Below are 26,222 nucleotides of genomic sequence, written 5' to 3' on the forward strand. Positions count from 1 at the left end.
GACGACCCCAAGTCCTTCGACTTATAAAATTATGGACATTACCTTCGAGCTATTGTGATGTTATTCAACTTCATTGATTGATCTTGGTGAAGTAAAAGCATTTGAGCTATCTAGATTCATAAAGAGATTTGTCATAACAAGACTAAGAGATAAACCATCCTCCTTGTATGTTCATCTTATTTTGAAAGTTTTAAGCTTGATAGTGTGCTCGAAAAATGAGATGAGGCAAATTTGCTTAACAAGTGGCATCATGCATTTACCCCGGTAAATTAATTTCCTTCCAATAATAAATGTGATCAGTTTTGCATGCCCTCTTCTTTATTCAAAATGTTTATAAACTGCATACATCAAAGACATATCAAAAGGAAAGTAGGGCGCACGTTAGTTTCACTCGCCGAAAGTCCAAAAGTAGTTAGCTCAAAATAAAAATACCGGAATATCCTTGTCCCCCCTTAGAAGCTCCATTTCCTGACGAAGTCAGATTGTAGGTAGATAGAGCTACGCACGTTGTTATGTCGTTTTCCAACGGCGCGGAGTGGGACCCAAAACTAAAGACACCCTTGTCGGCATGTCCGTACAAAACTTCACATTTTCTCATTTTCCTGTCCCAAAATACCCAAAAAGAAATAAGTTGAAGTCCGAATGAAACCGATTCAACATTGCCAAAGTCATTTGTTCTCTGGCTCATCCAAAGCAAGCAGATCATACCAAGCTGACAACACATTGAGTCAGCATAGAAGTCCGCAGGCAAGAAACAGAGGATCAAAAGATCCAAGTACTTCAGGAGAGAGAGATTCTAATCTGTTAAAAAGTTTGGAACCCAAAAAAAAAAAAAAATACTACATGAAAAAGAGTATCCTTCTGAAGATCGACACATCGTCCAGCGCTGCCTTGGTGAAGATGGTGCTAAGAAGCCGACTATCCTGAACTATCTTATTCAGGTTTATTTCAAGCTCATGAGGTCAAATGCAATTCAGAGACTACGAATACACCCATTTGCCCATAACCAGTGACATTGACTAGCTTGGCAATCAAACACAGAGTCGAACTATACAGATCATCTATGTTATGGTTGGAGACACCGCCCTCAGTTGTCAAGATGAAACAGAAAGGATGTCTAGTCATGATAGATAAATGACACTTCTCGCTGACGTGCTGAAAATTTTTCTTCTAGTTGCTTCCCACGTGGAGGATTCTCACTGTCACTTGATGAGATTTACTCGGCTGACAATAAGAGAAACCTCCAAATTACCAGTAGATCCGTATAACTAGCACGATAAATGTACACCTAGGCATCAAAGAGATAAAGGAAGGAATTACCCCTCATGATGTTGGCCTTTTCATCAGTAAGAAGCTTCAACCTCCATAGTTGCATCATCATTATGTCCATTGCTGGAGGTGTTCTCTGAAGCTTCAAACTGACCAGATTTCTGGGGCCCAGTATGCGTCCTTGTAGGAGTCTTTGGACCGTGACAAGGAATAATTTGTCTGGTGTTGGGACCAACTGGCAAGTCTACTCCCTGCAAGTTGCCCAACCCCCCAGCTTTTTGCTCAGAAGAAACATTAGTCGAAATAGATGATTCAGCCAGCCCTGATTGCTTTGATGCAGTTTCCAGAGGTCTGTGGAAAAGAAGATGAGAAACGGCGCGGTCTATTGGATTTGTTTCAGTTTCAGCAGTACCCATTTTAGCCTGCCTGCAGGCCACAGTGCAGATCGCAATTAGTGCATTGCTTGAGATCACACTGCAATTTTTTTTTTTTTTTTTTTTGGGGGGGGGTGTTAACTATGGGAAGGTAGACCAAAAATTTCCCAGCATAATCTGGACTCAATAAAATTTATACCATGGATTGTTCAATCATAAGGATACACAAGGCATAAGTAGTCTTCATTAGACCATTTGAAAAGCAGACCACGACCACCACTTACCTGTCACTAGCATTCACTTCTTTGACAACCATTTCGTGCTGTTGCCTGGTATTTGTTTTGGTTCTGCCAGTCTCACTGGTCTGTTGTCTTTGCATCACACTTTCTGCTAATCGAAACAAGCTATCTCTCATGCAAAGTATAATCCTGCTATCCAACTGCAGCAAGGCATTAGTACCATCGCAGGAAATATACAACATTGACCAGAAAATGAGCCAACTGAAAGTCTAGTATACCTCGGTGATTGCGTCTTGAAGTCGCTGAAGTACGGTATCCTCCACTGAATAGTCATCAACTGCCATAGACATTGAGTCAGAATAATCATATTCCAGCCGTGAGCTTGGATCGAGAGACGCAACAGGGCCCATGTCAGCAACTTCACCATTAGGTTTCTCAAGAGGCGGCACTTGATTCTTCTGGGTGCATTTCTCAGCAACTGAGTGACCAGAGACATGTTGAGTTAACTGCTGTTGCTGTTTCTGAATAGCAAACATTGCTTGTATTTGTTGCCGTCGTCTTAATTTTTCAATCTTTTCTTGGGGCGTCATGCTTAGACTTTTCTCAGGAATATCAACAGCATTGTTTACATGGCTTGCACTTCCAGAGGATTCTTCATAGCCAGACATCAGAGTATTCTTCTTGCATTCTCCGGATAGCGTTGGGGACACCAGGGGCATTAGTGGATAAGGATTCACACTATTCCCAACTGCAAGAGCCATGTAAGCATTTGATACGGGAATGTTATGCAAAGAGTCAGGATTCTGAAACTGTCTTGACCAACTTGAATCTGCTCTGTCATATGGCATTATGCTGGGCGCCAATTGGTGTTCATATGGTCCAGTTACATCTCCAGTAGAATACCAGGCCCCACTGACGTCTTCTAATGGTCTTACTTGGCTTCTTCCCTCCACTGCATCATCCTGGTTGCTTAACAGCCTCTTTTGAGACTACAGCAAGATGGTCATACAATGGGTCAACATTAAGACAAGGAGGGTCGCTGATGCTACAATAAAACAAGGCATGCAGCTCAGTCTAGGAAGAGCGTATGCTAGGCATTATTTTCATCACTGCAATATTGACAAGGTGACTTCTAGGTTGATAAAGTCCTGGCCTACACATGCATATTCTTTTAGAAAACCAATGAAATGTTGGAGGAGCTAAGTAATCCTTTTAATAATCGTTTGGCTCTGTGGATGAAGAAAAAGTAGAGCCCATTATGAAAAGGAAGTTATATCAGGCACCGGAATGTTCCTTTGTCCTACATCTGTTCAAGTTTCTAGTAGAGGATTTTCATAGTCTTGATGGAGGGACTATCGATAACATATTTCATCAGTCAATATGTGTAAAATTATATTATGTAATATTTAGAAACTTCCACAGGAATAATGATGCTTTGCGCCAGAGGTTTGGGTTTTCTATTGTTCTGACTCCTGATCATCTAGCAAAGCCTGTGACCACAGGCTGGAACCAAGCATTACTAATCCAATACAGTATAGCGGTTACAGGTGCATTTTGAATAGTCCCAAATGACTACCTTCTCTGCAGATTGAGCAGGAGTTGAAATATTGACAACAAAGCCAGAGTTCACTGCTGTGGCCTTTTCCTCCATGCCCACATTTGTCTGTTACACAGGACTAATGAGGAACATAATTTTAGCTGATAAACATCTTCATTCACATATAGTTTCCAAGTTGACAGTCGATACCTGATTATCTAGCCCAGCCTTACTCATACCCACGGGATCTTCCACTTTCTTCAGAATCTGTGAGTGCTGCAAGTGGGGGGATGCATGGTCATTCATTTCCTTGTAAGCAAGTCTAACAGAGTGGTCAGGTTGAACATATTCTGCTTTTACTTCTACACCCTCTGATGCACATATTAATGGTTTTGACCGCAGAGTAGGAGAATCCGCACATCCAGAGACTGACTTTATGGGGCTAAAAGTTACATTTTTGCTAGAAGACCATAGCTCATCAGCACTGTCAAGATTCGCACTGCCATATAGTGACTCATCATTGCTGCAAAATTGCCACTGGGGATATTTAGTCAAAAAGTGCCATTGGACATTACGTTTGTCGGCTAACAGAAACAGGGGACAGAGGCAAAACTCACTCAAAAAGAAGAACAGTGACACTTATTCTAATCAAACATTGCCAGGTCGTAATACGGATATTCTAGTAGCAAAATCTTCGGTAGATTGGGGCAATGCTATAAGCACAATAATGAAATCACAAAACAACGTAGATTAAAAAGAAAAAAAGAAAAAAAAAAGCGATGGTCATGCCAATAAGTTCAATATGTGCATTATAGGAAATGTAATTCGTTGGATAAAATTCTGGCAGACAGAATGGCACTAATTAATCCTGTTTGCCTCTTGCTCCATTGCCAATTCATGCTTCATCCAAAAGTCTGGTAAGGAATCGGTGCAATAATGTTGCTAGTGATATGATCAGTCATCTAATCAAGAAAAGAAAGAAACAAAACAAAGAAACAAAGAAACAAAGAAACAAAGAAAGAATGATGATGTAGCCTAACTGGGTAATCAGGGATAAGCCGATCAAACATTAAAACAAAATATATTACCTAAAAATCCGATCAAGATCTTCAAAGCTTCCAATGGTTGCCCAGCCATAGTCAGCAAATTCACCCTGTTCTTTATCTTCATGGGTATTTTTGGAACATCCAGAAGCCTTGTCAGGTTCACCTAGCCCTGCTGATTATGTCAGGAATAATTAGATAATTTAACAAATACTGATGAAATCATTATCTTCTGAGTATAGCAATAAGATGCTTTCACCACCTTTAAAAGAGCCATATCTTGGATCAATGGTTTGTGTATCATTTGTAACAGCATTTGATGGAGATATGTTAGGCCAGGAATCTAAGTCAAATGCAGATACATCTGAACATCTCTTTTTATTGATATTAGCACTACTTCCCGTTTTTGAGTCATTCAAGTCAATTTTCAGCCCAAGGATCTTTTCATCTGTGGGCTTGATTGGAGCATTTTCTTCGTTCCATTCTTTCTTCTTCTGATGATCTTCATTTCCTTCAGGATGGGGAACTATATGGTCATCGGTCTCCTTGGACTCGCCCCATATTATGCTAGCAAGCTGTGAACATCATTTTAAGAACTGCCATGAATATTGAGACAACTAAACTACAAAAGACATTGTGATTATCATAGATTGCAGAAGAACAACAGCATTCCATGCCAAAGATAGTAAAAAGATAGCTAGTCAAGTTGCCGGTAAACAGATGAGCTCCAAGCCAGCATCACCCTTAAGCAACTAGATAATTACCTACTTGTGTCCACAAGACAGCCAACAACTTTGAGTTTTGTAAAAATATTCTTGTATATATGCCTTTGGCTCGGATGACTGCCTAGTGCAAAGCAAATTCCAGCGTTTTGTAAGGTATGAGATGAAATCATGTTATCAGAGATATGTTGCAAATTACTTTATCGGCCTACTGCAAACCAGTATTATACTTTACAAGCTTCTCGGTGGAATTAGGTTTGATGGAAGGGTATGTTAATGAGTTCAGACTTCAGGTCTGACATGTACTGCTCTTTGCATCATTGGTTGCACAACTGTTGTTTAGACCACTTGGTAATATGTCATCGTGGGATATTGGATTTCCATCTCAAACCCCCCGGTAACAAGATATCAGAGTTTCTTCTCCTTACTCCTACACTTTCCATTATCACAACCATTTAAGCACCTCGAAAATCGACAACGCCACCCTTGGACCCCAGAAAGAGCGATTATATATGTACCTCCAATTTGGGTCGAACGTCAACTCTATGTCCAAGTTATATCTTCCCTGTGACATACCCACTTCACCCTTGAAGTGTCACCTCGAAAAACCAACATTTCCTCTCTGCGGAGAGCATGACGCCCTGAGTTGAGATCGCTACAATAACCAACTAGCTCAAGAGTCTCGAGACCGGTTTTTTAGCATCTTCAAATAAACTCGGTCCGGAAAGGCATCATTCTACTAGTAGGGCACAACTCTTAACAACTTAAATAGAGCCTCCCAGGAACTACAAGCAACTCAAAAAGAAGAGAGACCTCGTAAAAGTCGAAAACATTCAGCAAACACTGGACAGAGCCCTGATGAGCACATCCTGTCACGTTCAAGCTAATCCTAGCCATCAAACCACCGCATACAATCGCTCAGACAAACCGAAGAAAACGACGAGCAGTCAAGCAAGCGTGGAAGGAACGCCGGGCTCCCTGCCCGCCTTACCTCCTCGTCGTTCCAGTCAAACATATCTGAAGGAGTCGGAGCGGATCTTCAGGCGACAGCGCAAATCGACGACGCAGGCACGGGTCGCTCCTGGCCACATCCTCCGAGCTTAAACCGAAAACAGCAGGAGAAAGCAGATGATGCGCGATCAATGAGAGCACCGATTCTGCATCGCCCGAAATGGAACGGAACTCGCAGCTAGCAAGAGACGCGCAGAGAGAGAGAGAGGGAGAGAGAGGGTGTGTGACACGTGGGAAACCGGCGTATCCAAAGTAGTGGCTGCGAGCGTCTGGTCGATTGCCGCTCTGTCATCGGCCGGGGTGACGTGTGCAGCTCGCAAGTGGGGGCGCCACTGAGATTTGTGGCGGGAGTTGCTTCGGACGTCGCTTTCCTGTCAGGCTGGCCGAGGTGGGGCCCTCCCCTCCCCCGCAGGTTGCTGTGGCGTCCTCCTTATTATCTGGACTTTTGGATCAGGATGACGTCATTCGTTACGAGGTTTCCAACAAGGTTCTCGGGTCAGTCCCCGACCCGACCAGCCCACTTTCGAATGCGACGTCGAATCTGGGATTCTTTTTTTTGTTCAAGAATTGGGGATTGGAAAAAAAATATTGAATAGCGGAATTCTTATAATTAAGGCGGTGATTCAGCAAATTAAACCATTTTAATTGAAAATCTGCTTGATTTGAAGCTCGATATTATTATATTTTGGGTTCATAACGTGGGATACAATCGAGAATTAAATTAAAAATAAGAAATTATTGTGAATTGTAACTTTTTTTTATTAATTTTCGAAACTTTCTTTTCGTATTGTTTTTAACATTTAATTAAGGCATTGAAAGGGGCTCAAGCCAACTGTGCCCGAACCCGACATAAGGGCTTGGCACAGGAAATTCCTCTGCTTGGCACGATTTGATGGCCGGCCTTTCATCTAGTACTTTTTTTTTCATCAAGTAACTGCCAAATTCACATATCTTTCAGTTTGACGAGTAATACTATACTCCTTGAATGTAAATGCCGAAGGATGACCCGACTAACATGGCTTCTCATACAAACAAATGCACGTCCGTTCTCTGTTTTTTCTTGCCCGCACCTTCGTCTTTCGTCTCTTTCCTCCCTATTCTCCGCCTTGTCTTCTCCTCATCTAATGCGCTCTCTCGCCAAGTGTCTTACAAACATGGAAAAGAGTTCACTTGTTGATTTTTTTTTTTTTATTCTTCATAGCGATCCACCCTTCATTACGCATATTAAGGGTAATCATTTTCAAGATACATATGTTCTAGATCAAGAAGTGGAATCTATCTTATCAGAGTTGTTTTCTAACTTCAAGTAATATAAATATTAGCTTTCTAAGGGGTGAAATTATCAAAAAAAAAAAAAATTAAATCTATCGCAATTATGTCAATTTAATCATAAACTATTTAAATATGTTAATTCGGTCTTAAACATTTTGACGTTTTGCTAATATAATTTTTTTTTGGTCAATTTTGATTGAATAACGTTGACGTGATGGTCTGACCAGGTTGGTTATGCGAGTTGTCTTATGTGGGATGATCGATGTTAGTGTTGACAACTTTTTAAATTTTTTTTTTTTTTTGAATATCTTTCTTCTCTTTTCCTTTTCTTTTGCTTTTTGTAATTTTTTTTTTTTTTTGCTAGTGGCTGGCAAGGTTGCAACCCTTGCCAACAGCCGGTGAGGGTTGCTTGGCCTTCGCTCCCTATAATAAATAAATTAAAGGAAAAGAAAAGAAAAAAAAAATAAAATAATAAATACAAGTTGTAAAAATTATTCACATCATCATAGGCAATAATATAAGATGCTTATCGTCTATGTCAATAATTTCCTATTAAAATTGGTCGGATAGACTACATTGATAAAACTAAAATGTTTATGACTAAATTGTCATAATTGCAATAAGTTTAAACTTTTTTTTTTTTTTTTTTTTTGTAATTTTCCCACTTGATAGGTTCTTAACACATATTCAACATCCACAATTAAAAAAAAAACACACACATATTCAACATATAAAAAAAGAAGATTAAAAACCGGTTCTATGGAGAATCAACCTTAGAATAATCGGTTTACGATATAAAAGAAGGAACCAAACCCGTTAATGGCAACTTCCCAATTTTTTTTACCAAAAAGCTACCTAATCCTTATGAACTAAGATTGTGTTTAGCAGTCATGATAAAATTCAGGATACAATAAGATTGATCATATCTTACGTCTAATGCTTAATTAAGATAAGATAAAGTTAGATATAATGAGGATATAAGTCGGATAAAATTGTCTTATGAGCGAGATAGAATAAAAGTAGATAAGATTTCTAATATCTACAGTAGGAAAGTTAGGCCCTGCATGTTTTCATTTCTCAAATCTGTTTATGAACAGATTTTTTGTTTTTTTGTTCGGGAACAAAAAAGAAGCAGTAAACGCGTTTGGTTGCGTTTCTGTTCTTTTTTTTTTTTTTTGTTTTTTGTTCCCGGAATACAAAAAGAACAGAAGTGAGAAACAAAAAAAAAAAAATTGTTTCTTGTTCCGAAACGATTTTGAAGAAATGATTTTTGTTTCTCCTTTCTTCTTCTTCTCTCTTTCTCTTTTCTTCTTCTTTTCTCGAGGCCGGCGACCGGCCATTGAGGGCCTGGCGATGCCGTCGAGGGTCGGCGACCTTGCGGAGCGTCGCCGGCCCCCGGCGAGGCTCGGCCTCGCCCGCGCGCCGACGCCGAGCCTCGCCTTGGCCGGGCGAGCTCGGGCTCGCCTAGATTCGACGAGGTCGAGCCTCGCCATGGGCGGGCGAGCTCGAGCTCGCCTAGATCCGGCGAGGCTCGGCCTCGCCCAGGGCCGGCAAGCCTCGCCGTGGTTGGTCGAGGCTGCCGAAGAAAAAAAGGAAAAAAGGAAAAAATGAAAAATAAATGAAAAATATTAAAAAATTAAAAGAAACAAAAAAAAAATAAATTTACCAAACGTGTTTCTATTCATTTTTTATTCCCGGAACAAGTTTATCAAACACATCTTTTTGGTCAAAAATTGTTCCCCGGAACAAAAACACTTTTTTCTATTTCTATTCCTAGAACAGTTTTTGAACAAAATGTTACCAAACGCGACCTTAGTTTTCTCAAATTACAAACTTCTTAAATTAGCAAATTTAAAATTATATTTCAATTCTAATATTATATATTCAAAATAAAAATAACAATTTAGATTTTTAATTTAATGTTATTTTTATCTATATATTTGAATTTTATTTTGTTTTATAATATAAATATATATCTATAACATATTTGAGGTGTTTTAGTATTTTAGATATATTAGTACAGTTTTTTATTTAATAAAATTTTATTAGAGAGTGATGGATGCGGAAGAAAGAAATAAAAAAATTAATTAAAAAGAGAGGAAAATAGAATAAAAAAGAAAATAAAATAAAATAAAGTAGATTAGAGTGTCAAGAGATTTTTAACGTCTTCATTTGTAAAATTTGTGATTCATTTTTATTGATATGTTATTTACACCAAATAATATATATATATATAATATAAATATATCATACTTTATTATTGAAATAACTAAATAGTGAATGAAAACAATATAATAAAATCCCTAGATTTCATATTCTATTATATCAAGTTCTATTATAGTTAGAAATCTAGACAACTAAACATAGCCTAATTGGATAAAGCCTATTGAAATCGAACCAATTGCGCACCATTAATGCACATATACAGCGTGCCTCGACCCTAGTTTACTCAATAGAAGTAATGATAGCAGTCATCTTTGAACTTCTATTTACTTGTTCAACGCCGCTTCTTTTTAAAATTTTTCGTTTCAATTCAGTCCTTGATTCGTCTCGTTTTTCGTAGTCCAAGAGAGCACGAAAAGGGCACTTAAGAGGGATTTGTCGGTTCTCTTTCAAAAAGTTTCAACGGGACTTGTGGGAGTAAACAGTAACATACGTTTTTCAAAAACAAGTAACGTTTGCTTGCTTGCTTGCTTAAAAATGTGATCTCTGTGAAGCGGCACTGACACCAACGGTGGGTTTTGCATGTGAGAGACTGCTCTATAAATGGGAGGCTTGTGTGACCAAATTTCACGCCATCAGCTGTCAAAACTGCAATTTTATCCTCAATAGTGAGAAAGAAATGGCTTCTCTAGTTGCCCCTGGTCACTTCTCTCCCACTGAAGATGCTGAGGCTCTCCAAAAGGCGTGTAAAGGTACAACAACAACGTGCTCCCTCTTCATTAGATTAGAGGGTGTATCAAAAAGGAGAGTAAGCATCGACTAAGATGAGTGTTGGGTCCAGAGTGTAAGGGCGAGTCTTTAATCCATATGATTATGTTGTCCGCACGCCTTATAGTCACAGGTGTTTCCAACCTTAATTAGTGTTCATCACACACCGAAAGGTAATTCATAAGTATTGAGCATATACTTACCATTAAGATTTTGAATGAGTTATGAAAAAATAAAATGACTCAATATTTTAAAGAGTACAATGTCTCATACTCGAATTTAACTCAACTTTTGAAAATCCGATCACGAGGAGAGTACCTGGTTTTCTGCTCTCGATGCAAATGTCCTGTCTTTAGCAAAGCAAGTCGGTGAACTAATTTTATACGGGAGAGTTATTAAATCAATTTAGTGCCACCTAAAACCTTTAAAAGGAAAAAAGGAAGAGAAAAGAGAGTGTGATTAAAGAGGCCAAAGTAATGCATTTGTTTTCGTGAGATGTACATGACTCGGAAGTCACGACTTTCGGTGTCAATTATGTCTGAGGTCGAATTAAAATAGGATATCCAGTAGTACGGTTAGGCAATTGTTTTCTTCATGTTCACACCGCATGTTGTATACGTGACTAGCTAGGGAAGGCCACAACAACTACGCAAACGCTTGAGTAGGTTAAACTGCCGCTAAACCCAACCGAAACAACATTTGCTTGATGACTAAGTTGTCTACACGTGGTATTGCGTGTCCCAATATGCTAATTAAGAATAGGATCTGGCTATTTATTTATGACAACGAGCTTTGGGGGGAAATAATTGATTCTTTTAGGGGTCGATGTTTTCGATGTGGTTCTTGGCTTTGGTGCAAAGAGCGTAACGCTGTATAAAACGGGGATGGTGGATGCAATGGTTTTATCTACGTCACACTGCAGAGAGACTAGAAAGAGCGAGAGTGATAGTGATGGCTAGCCTTGTTGTTCCTGACCATTTCTCTGCTACTGAAGACGCAGAAACTCTAAGAAAGGCCTGTCAAGGTCTGAATCTCGCTCTCTGTTTTGATGCATTTGTTCAACTTCTACCGACGTGTTCGTATATTTGTCGAGATTTGCTATGATTTTATGCCGTTGAAAGGCTTGTCAATCGTTCTTTTCCTATTTTTAGGATGGGGAACGAATGAGAAGCTGATCATCAAAGTGCTGGGACACAGAAATGCAGCGCAGAGGAAGCAGATCAGGCAAGCCTATGAGCAACTCTACGAGGAAGATCTCGTCAAGCGCCTTGAGTCTGAGCTCTCCGGAGACTTCGAGGTTCTTTTCATTTTCTTTTTTAAGATATAATCTTCTTGGTAGAAGCGCTTTGAATGTTATATATTTGTTTATAAAGTGGTCGTCAGTTTCATCGAAACAGTTGTCAACTTTCCGTAGATCGATCGCACTTGGCGATTGATGTTGCATGGTTTGGACTCGCATGATGCTACCAAACGTTACCAATGGAAAAGGGTGGCAGCTAGCCTCAAAGGGTGACCCGCTTTTGACTCTATAGCTCATCTATGAAATGTCTTAGGTGACCTAACGAAGCTCAACCAAAACCCTGAATGTTGCGTAGGCTCTTGGGGGATAGCACCCACTCTGCACTGACAAACGTAAGGCGGAAAACGAAATTTGATGGTCTTGATCTTGTCAAGATCAAGCTCAGCTGCAAAAGATTAGATGAAATCATCGGAGAAAGGAAACAAACGATGCAATCTTGATGTTCTTTTTACCAGAGAAAATGATCTGAGAGTTTGATATATGTTTCGATAACTTCTTTTTTGAAGAAAGCGGTGTACCGTTGGATACTGGACCCGGTTGACCGGGATGCTGTGTTAGCCAATGTGGCTCTGAAGAAATCGAATCCTGATTTCCCCGTGATCATAGAGATTTCTTGCGTTCATTCCCCTGATGAGCTCCTGGAGGTCAGAAAAGCCTACAAGCTTCGCTACAAGCGCTCTCTGGAAGAAGATGTTGCTGCACATACCACTGGCGACATCCGCAAGGTACCGCCGAGAATTTGCCTAATATGTCTATGCTTTTGCTTGTGATCTGGAATGCAAATTTGGAGATTATTTTAGGGCTGGCTCTTGTTATGCAGCTCCTGGTTGGCCTAGTGAGTGCGTATAGGTTTGAAGGAGAAGAGATCAACGCGAGATTGGCGAACTCAGAGGCCGATGTTCTTCACAATGCCATAAGAGATAAGGCCTTCAACCATGACGAGGTCATAAGAATCTTGACCACCAGGAGCAAGGCTCAGCTCAGGGCCACTTTCAACCGCTACCGTGATGACCAGGGCACTTCCATCACTAAGGTACCGAATATGTTCATATACGACTTACGTAGCAAATTCCCTAATAAATCTTTTGCAAAAGACCTGCCCAAAATAATAATATTCACGTTGAATTCAATTTTTCTCACATTGTCGGGCTCAGAATATACTGGTTGAACATCCTGATGACTTCTTGGTGGCACTGCGCACGACAATTCGGTGCTTCAATGATCAACAAAAGTACTTTGAAAAGGTTAGAGCAAATTGTGTTACATTGCAATATATGCAATGCAGTATTAAGTAGGTTGATTAACCAACCGTGTCGAGCACAGGTCTTGCGCAATGCAATCAAGAGGGCCGGGACGGATGAGGATGATATCACTCGCGTGATCGTGACTAGGGCGGAGAAGGACCTGAAGGAGATCAAGGAGGAGTATTACAAGAGGAACAGTGCGTCGCTTGACCAAGCAGTGGCCAAGGAGACCTCAGGGGATTACAAGGCCTTCTTGCTTGCTCTCCTGGGCAAGGAAGAGTGATCAACCCGACTATTTTCCCATATGGATGTTTTCGTACTATGAACTTATTAATCAGTTTGAGCTTTGTGCAATTTCGGTCGGACTTTTTATGTGGACAATGCTTGTTACTTTATAATTGGTGTGTCTCAACTATCTATTTATGTGATATTTGTCTTTGCTCAAGCACTTCTTCCATAGAAAGAGCTCCTTCTTTGATCGATCACATGAAACTGCATCAAATTAAATATGAAGTATACCGAAAGGATTGAATACCGTGAGAATCATGGTTTTGGTTGCCGCTTTCGCTAAAAAATGGAATACGTAGAGCTCGGTACTGCAACAGCCTGTCGATTATTTCCCTTTTATTGACGGCTTTCATCTTCTTTTGCAAAGACATTAGAACAGCCATGCACAGAACAGATAGCAGTAGCTGCCAAGTCAACAACTTTGGTTAGCTTTCGATCAATGCCTCACTATATAGTTCTGCAGAGAGCGGAAGACAGCTGATGAGCTACATTGCCTTGAAGTGGCCACCATTGAACTTGGCCGATCTGGTTAGAGTGTCTTGCGCGAGGCGTCGACCCCACTGAGCACTGAAAGTCCATCACATGAAAACATCACATAAGAACACATTCACAGAGAGAAAGAGAGAGAGAGAGAGAGAGAGAGAGAGAGAGAGAGAGGCAGGGGGCAAAGGAAAGGGGACTTGCAAGATTGTTGTCGACAAGCATTGCGGAGACTCAGACACAGAGATTGGTTCTTGAGGTTTTGATAGCTGGTTCGAGCTATAACGTGAATGGATCTTATGGTCTGTCTCGGACTAGTCTTGCACAAACCTCGATCGGATGACTCTGTTTTCACTTTTATGACCAACACCAAGCTTTCCAAATTAAGAAGAAATTCAAGTTATTTTTTTCGCAAACAACAACAATTGGATTCATTGAACTAAGAGAAGCTTGGTATTATTGCTTTTATGATAATCTCACAAAAAATCTTAAACTTTTCCATAAGAGGCTTTTTTTTTCCTCACAAATATTCGAAATTTGTGCCAACAATTTAAAAGTAATTTCCGTTAGGGGCTTTTCCCTATTCAAATATGTTGCTATGTTGGAACTTTAATGGCTATCATGAACGGAATTGTGATGAAACTACTTTTTATCACTGGTACCATTTGGGACTACGGAGAAAATATTCCATAGACTCGACCCTCCACTTCAAATAAAATTCTCTTTACTTGTTGATTATCATGTGTTTGATAAGATTCACGTTTTAGATCTTTTAGAATGCCCTTTCTCAGTTACTTGCTCATTTCCATAAACACCCCTCAACTTTATCTTTATCGGCTTGATAAAATCATCATTGCCAATCTAACCAAAACCAACACTCTCCGCTCAAAACAACATTCTCTCTCTGCTTCATTTCTAAGTAACACTTTTGAATCTTGCTCACATAGACATTTAGTTTTGGCTTCGACCCTCCTCTGTTTCTCCCAATAAGTTCAAGACTTTCACTCCATATAATTTACTTGTTCAACCTCCACCTTTACACCCTCATGCCCACTTGCGTCTCTCAAACAGGCAAGTTGCCGAGATGACGAGCATGTTGTTCCCATCGCGGCCTCCAACTGGATTATATATGTGTATATAGATATTTTTTGAGACGTGTTTACTAGAATACCTAAAATTTATCGTGAAAATACAATTGAATATTAAGATTTTCAAAAATTATAATTAAATCTTAAAACTTATCAGATTGGTGTAATTAAGTTTTTCCGTTAACATCATTAATTTATCTAATGAAAAATGCGGATGTGGTATTTTTAAATTAATTTCTCTCTACTACAAGGCATTTTTTTAATTTTCTTATTCAAATATTATTTAAATTAATTAAAAAAATGCTAAATTAAAAAAAAATGAAAAAAAGCAGAATGAGCCTTGCCAATAGGGCGTCGCCGTCGCCGCTCATGGGCTTGTAAATATAGTTTTAATTAAATAGGAACCGCATCCTCTTTTCTTTCGTTGCATATGATTGCAAAATGTGAATCTTTCTTTTTTGAAATTTTTTAATTTAATTAAAAAATTAAAAGGGGCCGAAGCCAACTGTAAATAGACTTTTAATCAAATAGGAACCGCATCCTCTTTTCTTTCATTGCATATGATTGCAAAATGTGAATCTTTCTTTCTTGAAATTTTTTAATTTAACTACAAAATTAAAAGGGGCCTAACCCAACTGTGCCCGAGCATGACATGCGGGCCCGGCATAGGAAATTCCTATGCTTGGCACGATTCAATGGCCGGCCTTTTATCCGTTACTTTTTTTTTTTCAATAAAGTAACGGTCAAATTCATGTATAGTTGAATTTAGAGAAATGATTGAATTATAGTTTTTAATGTACTGTGAGAATAATAATTTATTCTAAATTATAAAAAATTAAATTACAAATAATTATAAATTATTGTGGAATTCACTTTTTCAAAAATTTGTGGGTCATAATATATTGTTATTTTCGCAGTACTCAAAGAACTATTATGCTAGCAAAACTCTTAAGTTTAACATACACATATCTTTGAGTTTAACGAATAATGTTACACTCCACGCATTCTCTGTCTTGTTCTTACCCGCACCTTCGTCTTTCGTTTTTTTCCTCCCTGTTCTCCACCTTGTCTTCTCATCTAATGCTCCCTCTTGTCAAAAGAGTCTTCCAAACATGAAAAAGAGTTCACTTACTGATTGTTTTCTCTTCGTATGTAAACTACCCATTATCACACATATTAATGGTGATTAATTTCAAGGTGAATAAGTTATACATCAATAACTTGAATCTATCTTTTAGAGTTGGTTTTCTGAGGAACCGGCCTAAAACCTAAAAGCCTGACTTTATCTAATATAAATATTAACTTTCTATGTTCCTGGCCCATCTTCAACATGTCTACATGTTTTTAAACAAAGAAAAGAAAAGAAAACAAAAAACCTAAAAACCGGATCTACATAGAATTGGCTTTAGAGCTACTGGTTTCCGGTATAATATAGAAATATTGATAGCAGTCTTCTTCTTCAGTCTTCTTTTCTTCTTTTTTTTTTTTTCAATTCGGTCCTTTTGATCTCGTCCTTCCTAGGCCTAGAGAGCACGAAAAGGGCACTCGGAATTCTTGTCTGTTCTCTTTCAAAAAGTTTCAACGGGATTTATGGGAGAAAACAGTAACGTACGTTATGGAGTAAGTAACGTTTGCTTGCTTAGGAACGTGATCACTGTGAATCGGCACTGATACCCATGATGGGTTTTGCATGTGAGGGACTGCTCTATAAATTGGAGGCTTGTGAGACCAAATTTTTCACCTTCAGCTGATAAAACTGCATTTTATCCTCAATAGACAGAAAGAAATGGCTTCTCTAGTTGCTCCTGATCACTTCTCTCCCACTGAAGATGCTGCAGCTCTCCAGAAGGCGTGCACAGGTACATAACAACGTGCTCTCTCTTCATTAGATTAGAGAGGATGGATCAAAAAGGAGAGTAAGTAACAACTAAGATCAGTGTTAGGTCCAGAGCGGAAGGGTGAGTCTTTGTCAATCCATATGATTATGCTGACTGCACGATTTACTAGTGTTTCTAACCTTAATTAGTGTTTGTTATGCACCGAAAGGTAATTCATAAGCATTGAGCTGATATCCATTATTAAGATTTGGGTGGATTTTTGGACTTTGAAGAGAAATAAAATGACTATGTATCTTAAAGAGTTTGAAATACCACAGCTCGAACTTCACTCAATCTTTTGGAATTCGATCTTGAGGAAGTAATTTTTCCATGATCTCGTACGCTTTGATGCGAATGTTCAGTCTTTAACTAAAGAAGACAATTTCATTAATTTTGGGCGGAATAACTATGAAATCAATTTAGAGATCACATGAACCCTACAAGAAAAGAGGAATGGGAAAGAGATTCTGAATAAAGAGGCCAAAGTCGTGCATTATTGATGAGACGTAAATGACTTAGACACCATGTTTTTTTTGAGAAAATATTACATACAGCTTTGATTCTATGTCACCTTTGAAAGAGTCCATTGACTGAACGACATATTTCATCAGCGCGGCCTACCATTAGAAATTTTGAAATCCCTCTCTTCCCTCTCTCACACAATGACGCTTTGCTCTCTCCCTCCGTGACGACACTCTGTTCTAGCTCTCTCCCTCCCGACTCATTACCTAGCTCTGATCTCTCTTACCGCCACCAACGCCTACGCCTTTGCCTTGTGTGCCGCCTCCACCTCATTTGCCACCCCCCTCGGGTCCAAGAACAAGCCCAAGCCCCCCGTCGTCATCACCCGTGACTTGAGCCCTCTCTTAGCCATTGCATCATTGAGGTCCCTTGTGGCCTCTATGTCGCCGCCTCCCTCCACAACTTCTAGATCTGGCAACCCCTCGTCGACTATGGGATCGGTGACTATTGTGACACCTTGGCCCGTGACCAGTCGCCGACCACATGCCAAAGGGAAAGAAAGGAAAAAATAATAGAGAGCAAGCGGAGCCATGAAGTAGGGGAGAGAAAGGGCTTTCAAAATTTCTGACTGCGGGCTCTCTAATAAAACATGTCGTTCAATTAATGGACTCTTATAAGGGTGATATGGAATGTATGCAATATTTGCTCACTTCTAATCGGTGTCAATTATGTCTTAGGCTGAATGAAAATAGGATATTAAGTAGTATAGTGAATGACATAACACCTAAGCAAACATAAACTGCTTCAAAAGCCCCACCGGAACCCATTTGCTTAATCGCTAAGTCTAAAACCGGGATTGCCAGCCCAGATGGCAGATATGCTAATTAAGGATAGGATCTGGCTATTCATTTATGACATGGAGCTTTTGGGGAAATAATGGATTCTCTATGGGTTGATCATGAATAATACTGTATAAAATGGGGATGGTGGATGCAAAGTTTTCCTTCCCATCAAACTGCAGAGAGACTAGAAAGAGAGAGAGTGATAGTAATGGCTAGCCTTGTTGTTGCTGACCACTTCTCTGCTACTGAAGATGCAGAAACTATAAGAAAGGCTTTTGAAGGTTTTAATTTCTCTCTCTATCTATCTATTGATACATATGTTCAAGTTCCACCTATGTATTGGTATATCTGTCGAGATTTGCTATGATTTTAAGCTGTCGAAAGGGTTATAAATCATTCTTTTTCCATTTTTATGCAATGACATTAGGATGGGGGACGAATGAGAAGGCGATCATAGAAGTGCTCGGACACAGAAACGCAGCACAGAGGAAGCAGATCAGGCAGGCTTATGAGCAACTCTACGAGGAAGATCTCGTCAAACGCCTCGAGTCTGAGCTCACCAGAGACTTCGAGGTTCTTTTCTTTTACCTTTTTCATTTCCTTTGAGATATAATTGTCTTGTTAGAAGTGTTATGAAATCATAGATTGTTTATAGCGTGGTCGTCATCTTCATCCACGGTCGTGGAATGTCGCATGCAAAGATACGTCCGAACGTTACCAAAGGAAAAGGCTAAGAGCTAGTCTCAAAGACTTGATCTATTAAATGTTTCAGGAGACCTAACCAAAGCTCAACCGAGAACACTGAATGTTGCGTAGGACTCTCTCCTGAGAGCACCAAATCTGTATTAACAAACGTAAGGCGGAAAAAGAAACTGGATGGTCTTGATCTTGTCGAAATTAAGTTAAGGTCGGCTGTAAAAAGTTAGATAAAATCTTTTGAGAAAGAAAATGAATCATGCAATCTCGATCGTTTCTTTATTAAAGAAAATGATCTTTGAACTTTATATATGTTTCCATGACATCTTTTTTTTCTGAAGAAAGCGGTGTACCGTTGGATACTGGATCCGGCTGACCGGGACGCTGTGTTAGCCAATGTGGCTCTGAAGAAATCAAATCCTGATTACCCTGTGATCATAGAGATTTCTTGCATTCGAACCCCTGATGAGCTCCTGGAGGTGAGAAAGGCCTACCAGCTTCGCTACAAGCGCTCCTTGGAAGAAGATGTCGCTGCACATACCACCGGCGACATCCGCAAGGTACGTTATAAAGGTACCATAACATTGAGTACTAATAGGCTACGCATTGTGGTATTTGAATTCGCCTTTACTTGGCCTAGAAAAAATGACGAGGTAACTATCGTTTATGTACCACTGAGAATTTACCTAATACTTTTATACTTTTGCTTGCGATTTGGCATGTGAATTAAGAGATTATCTAATGCTGGCTCTCGTTACGCAGCTCTTGGTTGGTTTAGTGAGTGCGTACAGGTACCAAGGAGAAGAGATCAATGCGAGGTTGGCGAACTCGGAGGCCGATCTTATTCACGATGCCATAAAAGATAAGGCCTTCAGCCATGACGAGGTCATAAGAATCTTGACCACCAGGAGCAAGGCTCAGCTCAGGGCCACTTTCAACCGCTACCAGGAGGACCAGGGCACTTCCATCACTAAGGTACCAGATATGTTCATATTCGACTTATGTAGCAGCAACTTTCCTAATAATCCTTTTGCAAAAAGACTTGCCCAAATTAATAAAATTCACGTGGCTACTTAAGTTACTGTCGATTATGTTTGTGTTTCTGGGGAGTTTTGAATTCAATTTTTCTCACACTGCGTGGTTTCAGAATTTGCTGGTCGAAAACCCTGATGAAATCTTGGTGGCGCTGCGCACGACCATTCGCGGCCTCAATGATCCCAACAAGTACTTTGTAAAGGTTAGAGCAGATCGTGTTACCGTGCAAGATACACACTTCAGTATCACTTGGCTAGTCTAACCGTGTTAAGCACAGGTCTTGAGCAACGGAATCAAGAGGGCCGGGACGGATGAGGATGATCTCACTCGCGTGATCGTGACAAGGGCGGAGAAGGACCTGAAGGAGATCAAGGAGGAGTATTACAAGAAGAACAGTGTGTCGCTTGACCAAGCAGTGGCCAAGGACACTACAGGGGATTACAAGGCCTTCTTGCTCGCTCTCCTGGGCAATGAAGAGTGATCAACCAACTATTTTCCCCATATTTGATATTTTGCGTACTATGAACTTATTAATCAGTATGAGCTTTGTGCGACTTCAGTCGAGACTTTTTTTTTTTTTTGTGGACAATGCTTGTTACTTTATAGTTGGCGGGTCTCAACTATCTATTTATGTGAGGTTTGTCTTTGCACAAACACTTCTTCCATGGAAAGCACTCCTTAATTTGATCAGTCACATGGAACTACGTCAACTGAAATATAGATTGAAAGAGTATGAATTTGAGTTTGATCGCACACACAATCGGTGTTGAGATTTGTATTATATTTATAATATGTACATGACCGGGAAAAATACAATTAAAGATTTCACAAAGATAATCTACAGAATCGGTAAAGATTGTTAAAGATTATTTTATCAACGGAATCGACGGAATTGACACAAATCATAGAAGATCTGTTCAATCGATGAGATTGGTACAGATTGCAGAAGATTGCTGTATCATGAAAGATTTATCATGAAAGATTTGCTTTATCATAGATAGTACACAAAAAGTATCGAACACCATAAGATTCATGATTTTTGTCGCAGTTTAATCGCTAAAAAAGTGAAATCCGTAGAGTTTGGCTCGGCAACAGCCTGTTTTTTATTGATGGCTTTCGCCTTCTTCTGCACAAACATTAGGACAACCGGCGACAGGACAGATGGTAGCAGCTGTATAGTCGACGACTTCCTGTCGACGACTTTGGTTAGCTTTCGATCAATGTCTGACGACATAATCGTACAGCTGCAAAGTGCTTTAACATTGACTCGAAGGAGCTACCCATTGAGCTTGGTCGATCTGGTGATGGTAAATCCAGGAGGTGATGATGATCCATAGAATTGCTCTCTCGTATTGCATAATCATTTATTCGAGATTTTTTTTAAATTTTTTTTTATTAAATTGCATCTTGAGTTAAATAAGTTTCATTTTTTGTGTGGAGGAAATGATAATATTCTATATTTCACGTTTCATTTATTTACTTGCCAAAAAAGCCATCCTCTAGAGAAAACATGATTTTCAATGACTAACATTTTTTTTAATGGAATTTCCCATGTCAATTGTCATTGACCATCATGCAAGTAAAATTAGGCACAAGTAGGGATAAATGGTTTTGAAGTTGGTCCAGATTTCACTTGGAACTTAAAACCTGCGATCTGATCGAGATTGGTTTCTAAGTTTTTGGAAACTATAAACTACTCTATCACATGTTTCAATGTCTACTCAAATTTCACTTATATTCATCATTGAACAATTTCGATGAATAAAGATTTGCTCTAGATTTTAAGTTCCATCTATGGTCGAAACCGATTCCTTAGTTTTTGGAACTTAGGACATACCTTGCATATCTCAAAACTTGGAACCAAACCCATTCCTTCTAATCCAGTTCTTCATTCCCAGTTCTGTCATAAAATCATGCTCGCCCCCTAGTCATAACTGTCAAGGGGGCATCATTTTACAAACAGGAGCTATTTCTGGTTCAATTCCCACAGCGGGCCGGACCGATCCGGGTCGGTCCGCCCATTTGTCACCTCCGTGGGGGAGAAGCGGCTAAACGATCGATACCAAACCATCCACTATCCAGTTAACGGCCTCACTCCCGCCACTAAAAACCGTCAATCCGCCATTCCTCCTCCTCTTCCTGCCTTAACCCATAATGGCCATGGCTTCTCCTCACCCTTCATTCCTCCCTCCCGCCACATTCCTCCTCTCCAAATCCCCCAAAAGATGTCATCTTCCCAAGCCCTTCCTCCTCAGAGTCGCCTCCTCTTCCTCCCCGAACCCGCCCGACTCCGAATCTGCCCCCGAACCCGCGGCTCCCGCGGACCCCGTCAAGCTCGCCTTCGATAAAGCTCGGGCGTACAAGAAGTCGCTGCAGCCCAAGCCGGAGGAGGGTGGATCCGAGGCGAGCGTGGTCGGGAGCCCCGGCGACCCGAGTGGCCGCGGCGATTCGGCCGGCGCCGGTCGAATCGCGACGGCCGAGGCGGCAAAAGAGTACGTCTTGGAAAGCGACGCTGATTCGGGTGAGAGATGTGTCGTTGGGGGGGGAGGGAGGGAGTTCTTCTTGTCTTTCTGTTTCGGTGGTTTGATTTGATTTTAGCTGATTCTGATTGTGGATGATGAGATGATTGTGCGAATTGGAAAGGGAGGGCGATTTTTGTTCCTCTTCTTGTGATAGATTAGCAAAGAACGTGAATTTAAAAGATTGTTAAGCATTCGGCCGAAACTGTGGGCGGATGATTCTGATCGATCTTCTTGCCATTTGCTGAACGCTTGATGTTGCAGAGGGATGATGTCTATTGCCTTGTATATAAAGTTCTTGCTTTTGCAGTTTTTATGGAGCTGAAAGAGTTGACTGTTTTTTGTTTTCTTAAATTAGGCTTGACAGGTAAAAATGGAGGGAAAATTGGTAAAGTAAATTCGGAGGAAAAAACGGATAAGGAACAGCAGCTGGTGGTTTCGAGCATTGATTTTGTGGGGCTCGACTTTGCGGACAAGAAACGGACCAGGGGACTTCCGCCGGGTTTAATTCCAGTGAGTGACCCTTTTCCAGAAGGAGACGTTCCTGAGGTGGAAATCATTCTCGGGGACACCACCAAATTCGATGATGTGACGGCGACGGAGCCTGCCGTCGCACCACCCCAAGAAGATAATTCAGATCTTTACAAACCCAAAGTTTCATCTTGGGGTGTCTTCCCAAGACCGAACAACATATCTGAGACGGTAAGCTGGTTACTGAGAGATCATATGATACAGAAGTTGATTCTTTTTCTGGCTTCTGCTGGTGCAGTTTGTTCTTGTAAAGCTTTTGAGCAATTTAATAGCAGAACAAATATGGCTATACATGCTTAGTAATTTCCACCCAAGATAGTTATTCCTCAAAGGCAGCAGCGGTTTACATTCCAATTGTCCCTAGACGTTTTGCTTGAAGTTTAATAGAACAAGAAATGAAAAATGGTTTTGTTCCTGCTTTAGCATGCTAATGGGATGGCACACCTACCTATCTTGTCTTGGATCTGGGTATTATCATAGCAATAGGACACGAGGTTCATATCATATGATAAATTTGAGCATAGTTTTTGAAATTCCATAATTTTTTTACCAAACAAATGTTATTACTCTTTCATGCTAAGTTGAATCACAGACCGTACTGAGGTGACAGACTTTGCCAGTCTGGGGAGAAACAAATACAACATAAGTTCTACTGGCATATTTTCAATTTTCCCCATGAAGATGATCTTTTATCTTTTTGTTATATCAAATGTTGCGTCTTCTGTTAGGATAATTGGCCCTCTGAAATTTTCATATGCTCTGACTGGACTTATTATCTAGTTGGTTGGTCGTTACATACAGATCTACAGACAGATCAGAAACACATATATATCATGCAGCTGTTATTTTCTGTGCTATCTCTCTGGTGTCTTTCAATGAATCAAATGTCAGGCTAAGCTTTTTTTTTTCATTTTCATTTTTATCGTTCAGTTTGGAGGTGGAAGGACCATTCGCCCGGGGGATGTGCTGGAAACAGCTGAAGATAGGGCTGCTAAAGATGCACGTACTAGAGAACTTGTTGCTGCTTACAAGAAAAAAATGGGCTTAAACATAGATGCAAAGTTGAAATCTGAGTGTGAGAAGGTACCTTCCTAGTAAATTATGTGTGATATGGGGTATAACTAATACTTTTAGACCTAGCCCTTTGTCTTAGTGTTTTTCTTTCTCTGCCTTTCTGTAGAGATTTACGAGACTATTTTTACTGTAGATTTAAAGTCATTGAATTGTTCGCTGTTGAAGGCTCTGAAGGATGGTGACTCTCTGATGGATGTTGGAAAACTAAAGGAAGCTTTACCATTTTATGAAGAGATCATGAATAAGCTGCCATTTCAGGTAACCCTGCCAAAAGTGTAAGAGTTTTTTTCGTTTGAGGGCCAAGTGTTACATGTGCTCTGGTGCGATGGTTGTTTGATTGTGATATTTTGTTTGATGGTTTGATCCCCTAATGATTTGTATATGCAGAGTGAACTTCATGGATTAGCTGCATTGCAGTGGTCCATCTGCCAGGACTCACTTACCAGGTAATTACATTTTTTCATATGGGAAGGAATTCCTAACAATACCAATCTTAATGAAGCTCAGGCAGGGTAAATTAAGGATCTCTGGGAATTAGAGTTGCTTCTGTGACTCCCTTCTTGCATCCCCTCTCGACTGCCACAGTAGGCTAGAGGCTTTGCATTCTTTTCTGTCCCATGCTTGAAAATAATGACATGCTCAACATGATTGGCAGACCAAATGAGGCTCGTATAATGTATGAGAAGCTTCAATCTCATCCAAATGCTAAAGTCGGCAAGAGAGCTATGCAATTCATGTTTAGCTTCCAGGTAATTGTTGATGGGATGTCAAAGGAGGTGTTAAGTACATCACTGTGAATTTGTAGGCTATTTCTAGTTGAAGAGCATCTAAAATGATGGTTATGGTGCAAATACCCTACAGGCCATGGAGATGATGAAGGTAAGAAGCTCAAAGCTTTTGGCAAAGAGCACAGGCTACCAAAACTACTTCGAGGCCTTCATTGACAAAAAAAGCAACTATTCTCTTGACAAGGATGAAGAGCTCGAAGAAGGTGCACTCTCTCAAGCCTTTCCGTACATAGTCTTTCTTCTTTCACCCATATTTGTTGTGCTATTTATTGCTGTCCAAAGAGGAATATAGTCCATGAAGATTATAGGATTACCTTTTGTTTGTCTTTTCCCCTTTTCTTGTTTTGGAGTTCCAATGCAGATTAATTATCCAAGTTGTTACTTCTAGCTGGGTTATTGTTCTGCCCAACCTCTTTGGAGTTCTATATAGAGAATTGGTAAGCACTTTTTGCTGAGATTTTCGTTTTTTTGTCACAGTAGAATTTAAGATGATAGACAGTGGTACTGTTTCCATGGATGCTTAAAGCTATATGAAGATTCTGAGCCAGTGCAAACCCGTGATGAGTACTCTGAAAGTTGTGGCTGATATCTCGAGTTATATACCGAGGATAATGTTCCCAGGAGGCACATTTATTACAGTCATAAGGACGAGAAGAGAAAGAAGTATACCGATATACTAATGGTCCATCCCTTCCAGGGGCTTACGCTTGTTTACAAGAAAAAGGCCGACAAATCAATAATTTACTAATTTCAGGCTGCTGGTAATGAAGAATATATTAGAAGACCTCTTACTAAGAACAAAACTGCTTGGTTTTTTTAATCTGATCATAATCGATCAGAAGCTCAACCTACACGCACTTCTGCTTATTCCCAATATTTTCAGGCACGGACGTGCATCCCCCTCCCAAGTTAGAACCGCGACAAAATGATCAATCCTATAGAAAAGTACTTTTGCTTTTAACGGAGCGTTTTGCAAGTATCCGTGGGGAGAAGCAAATGAAAGCTCAGACAATGACAAAAAATCTAAAGTTTTGCCAATCGAGAAATTATTATAATTTCATCCCAATTCAACTCATGAATCTTGCTAAATAAATTCAAAATAAAATGTGGCAGATTGAAATATCGCAAGCCGAAATTTACCCATAATTATAGGTAGCATGTGACAAGATACTCTATTAGAGCAAGCCCCACAGTGATGAGGACTTATCGGTGATGAGGAATGTGAAAGCAGGCCCGCGAGAATCGGCGGTATTAGCGACAGCCAAAGGCGCCTAGTCGAACACGTAATAAATTGATGATACGCTTGGACCAGCAAATAATAAAATGGACATGAAGCTTTCAAGAGTCCTCTTTTCATCACTCCATTATTCCGGAATCAGCGTCATCAGCACCTATATTTCCAAGAGCATCTAAAAGGAGACATTCGTTTCTTATAAGGTAGCCAGCTGCATTTATTGCACGCTCCTCGTGCATTCATATTAACCCCAATCCCATCATTTGACTTTAACACCACGCTAGGGTGCAAAACAGCCAGGTGGAGGAACCTCGACGAGCTCGTCCATTCAAAGTAACATCAACCATAAACTCAAACTTGTCATCT

General features: G+C 40.1%; 4 protein-coding genes across 10 annotated transcripts; 3 read left to right on the forward strand and 1 right to left on the reverse strand.

The window, feature by feature from the left end:
* Positions 1–627: 627 nt before the first annotated feature.
* LOC104421875 (protein LNK2) lies at positions 628–6,432 on the reverse strand. Of its 3 annotated transcripts, XM_039303278.1 has the most exons (9): positions 6,176–6,432; positions 4,725–5,037; positions 4,508–4,637; positions 3,630–3,942; positions 3,459–3,545; positions 2,161–2,871; positions 1,928–2,082; positions 1,321–1,695; positions 630–1,224 (listed from the first exon to the last, which is right to left on the reverse strand). In XM_039303278.1, the coding sequence occupies exons 1-8, from the start codon at positions 6,197–6,199 to the stop codon at positions 1,344–1,346; spliced, it is 2,085 nt and encodes a 694-aa protein (XP_039159212.1). In that variant the 5' UTR covers positions 6,200–6,432; the 3' UTR covers positions 630–1,224; positions 1,321–1,343. The 3 variants fall into 3 exon arrangements, with proteins under 3 accessions (XP_018719638.2, XP_018719639.2, XP_039159212.1); XM_018864093.2 differs by having other exon boundaries at positions 628–1,695; XM_018864094.2 differs by having other exon boundaries at positions 628–1,695; positions 4,508–4,634; positions 6,176–6,431.
* Positions 6,433–11,209: 4,777 nt separating this feature from the next.
* LOC104421877 (annexin-like protein RJ4) lies at positions 11,210–13,387 on the forward strand. The gene is made up of 6 exons (XM_010034018.2): positions 11,210–11,422; positions 11,550–11,695; positions 12,205–12,423; positions 12,519–12,731; positions 12,853–12,942; positions 13,022–13,387. Exons 1-6 carry the CDS (start codon positions 11,290–11,292, stop codon positions 13,223–13,225), a joined length of 1,005 nt encoding a protein of 334 aa, XP_010032320.2. The 5' UTR covers positions 11,210–11,289; the 3' UTR covers positions 13,226–13,387.
* Positions 13,388–16,490: 3,103 nt separating this feature from the next.
* LOC104421876 (annexin-like protein RJ4) lies at positions 16,491–20,330 on the forward strand. Of its 2 annotated transcripts, XM_010034015.3 has the most exons (7): positions 16,491–16,657; positions 18,159–18,260; positions 18,407–18,552; positions 19,017–19,235; positions 19,438–19,650; positions 19,823–19,912; positions 19,988–20,330. In XM_010034015.3, the coding sequence occupies exons 1-7, from the start codon at positions 16,585–16,587 to the stop codon at positions 20,189–20,191; spliced, it is 1,047 nt and encodes a 348-aa protein (XP_010032317.2). In that variant the 5' UTR covers positions 16,491–16,584; the 3' UTR covers positions 20,192–20,330. The 2 variants fall into 2 exon arrangements, with proteins under 2 accessions (XP_010032317.2, XP_010032319.2); XM_010034017.3 differs by lacking the exon at positions 18,159–18,260 and having other exon boundaries at positions 16,501–16,657.
* A 1,443-nt stretch (positions 20,331–21,773) lies between these two features.
* On the forward strand, positions 21,774–25,391 carry LOC104421882. 4 transcript variants are annotated; one of them, XM_010034024.3, is made up of 8 exons: positions 21,774–22,231; positions 22,588–22,931; positions 23,691–23,843; positions 24,000–24,092; positions 24,222–24,280; positions 24,490–24,583; positions 24,696–24,825; positions 25,100–25,391. In XM_010034024.3, exons 1-8 carry the CDS (start codon positions 21,865–21,867, stop codon positions 25,144–25,146), a joined length of 1,287 nt encoding a protein of 428 aa, XP_010032326.1. In that variant the 5' UTR covers positions 21,774–21,864; the 3' UTR covers positions 25,147–25,391. The 4 variants fall into 4 exon arrangements, with proteins under 4 accessions (XP_010032326.1, XP_039159206.1, XP_039159207.1 ...); XM_039303272.1 differs by having other exon boundaries at positions 25,103–25,391; XM_039303273.1 differs by having other exon boundaries at positions 24,984–25,177.
* The last annotated feature ends 831 nt before the right edge of the window (positions 25,392–26,222 follow it).

This window comes from Eucalyptus grandis, chromosome 10 (genome assembly GCF_016545825.1).
Source record: "Eucalyptus grandis isolate ANBG69807.140 chromosome 10, ASM1654582v1, whole genome shotgun sequence".
Classification (NCBI taxonomy): Eukaryota; Viridiplantae; Streptophyta; class Magnoliopsida; order Myrtales; family Myrtaceae; genus Eucalyptus; species Eucalyptus grandis.

Coding starts and splice junctions, on each gene's coding strand:
- LOC104421877 (XM_010034018.2), top strand. CDS start 11,290: ATGCAATGGTTTTATCTACGTCACACTGCAGAGAGACTAGAAAGAGCG. Junction 11,423..11,549: donor TCTAAGAAAGGCCTGTCAAG/GTCTGAATCTCG, acceptor TCCTATTTTTAG/GATGGGGAACGAATGAGAAG. Junction 11,696..12,204: donor AGCTCTCCGGAGACTTCGAG/GTTCTTTTCATT, acceptor TCTTTTTTGAAG/AAAGCGGTGTACCGTTGGAT.
- LOC104421876 (XM_010034015.3), top strand. CDS start 16,585: ATGGCTTCTCTAGTTGCTCCTGATCACTTCTCTCCCACTGAAGATGCT. Junction 19,236..19,437: donor CCACCGGCGACATCCGCAAG/GTACGTTATAAA, acceptor CTCGTTACGCAG/CTCTTGGTTGGTTTAGTGAG. Junction 19,651..19,822: donor AGGGCACTTCCATCACTAAG/GTACCAGATATG, acceptor GCGTGGTTTCAG/AATTTGCTGGTCGAAAACCC.
- LOC104421875 (XM_018864093.2), bottom strand. CDS start 6,199: ATGTTTGACTGGAACGACGAGGAG. Junction 2,872..3,458: donor CTGCTCAATCTGCAGAGAAG/GTAGTCATTTGG, acceptor ATCTTGCTGTAG/TCTCAAAAGAGGCTGTTAAG. Junction 1,696..1,927: donor GAAGTGAATGCTAGTGACAG/GTAAGTGGTGGT, acceptor TGTGGCCTGCAG/GCAGGCTAAAATGGGTACTG.
- LOC104421882 (XM_010034023.3), top strand. CDS start 21,865: ATGGCCATGGCTTCTCCTCACCCTTCATTCCTCCCTCCCGCCACATTC. Junction 22,932..23,690: donor CGAACAACATATCTGAGACG/GTAAGCTGGTTA, acceptor TTTATCGTTCAG/TTTGGAGGTGGAAGGACCAT. Junction 24,584..24,695: donor AATTCATGTTTAGCTTCCAG/GTAATTGTTGAT, acceptor AATACCCTACAG/GCCATGGAGATGATGAAGGT.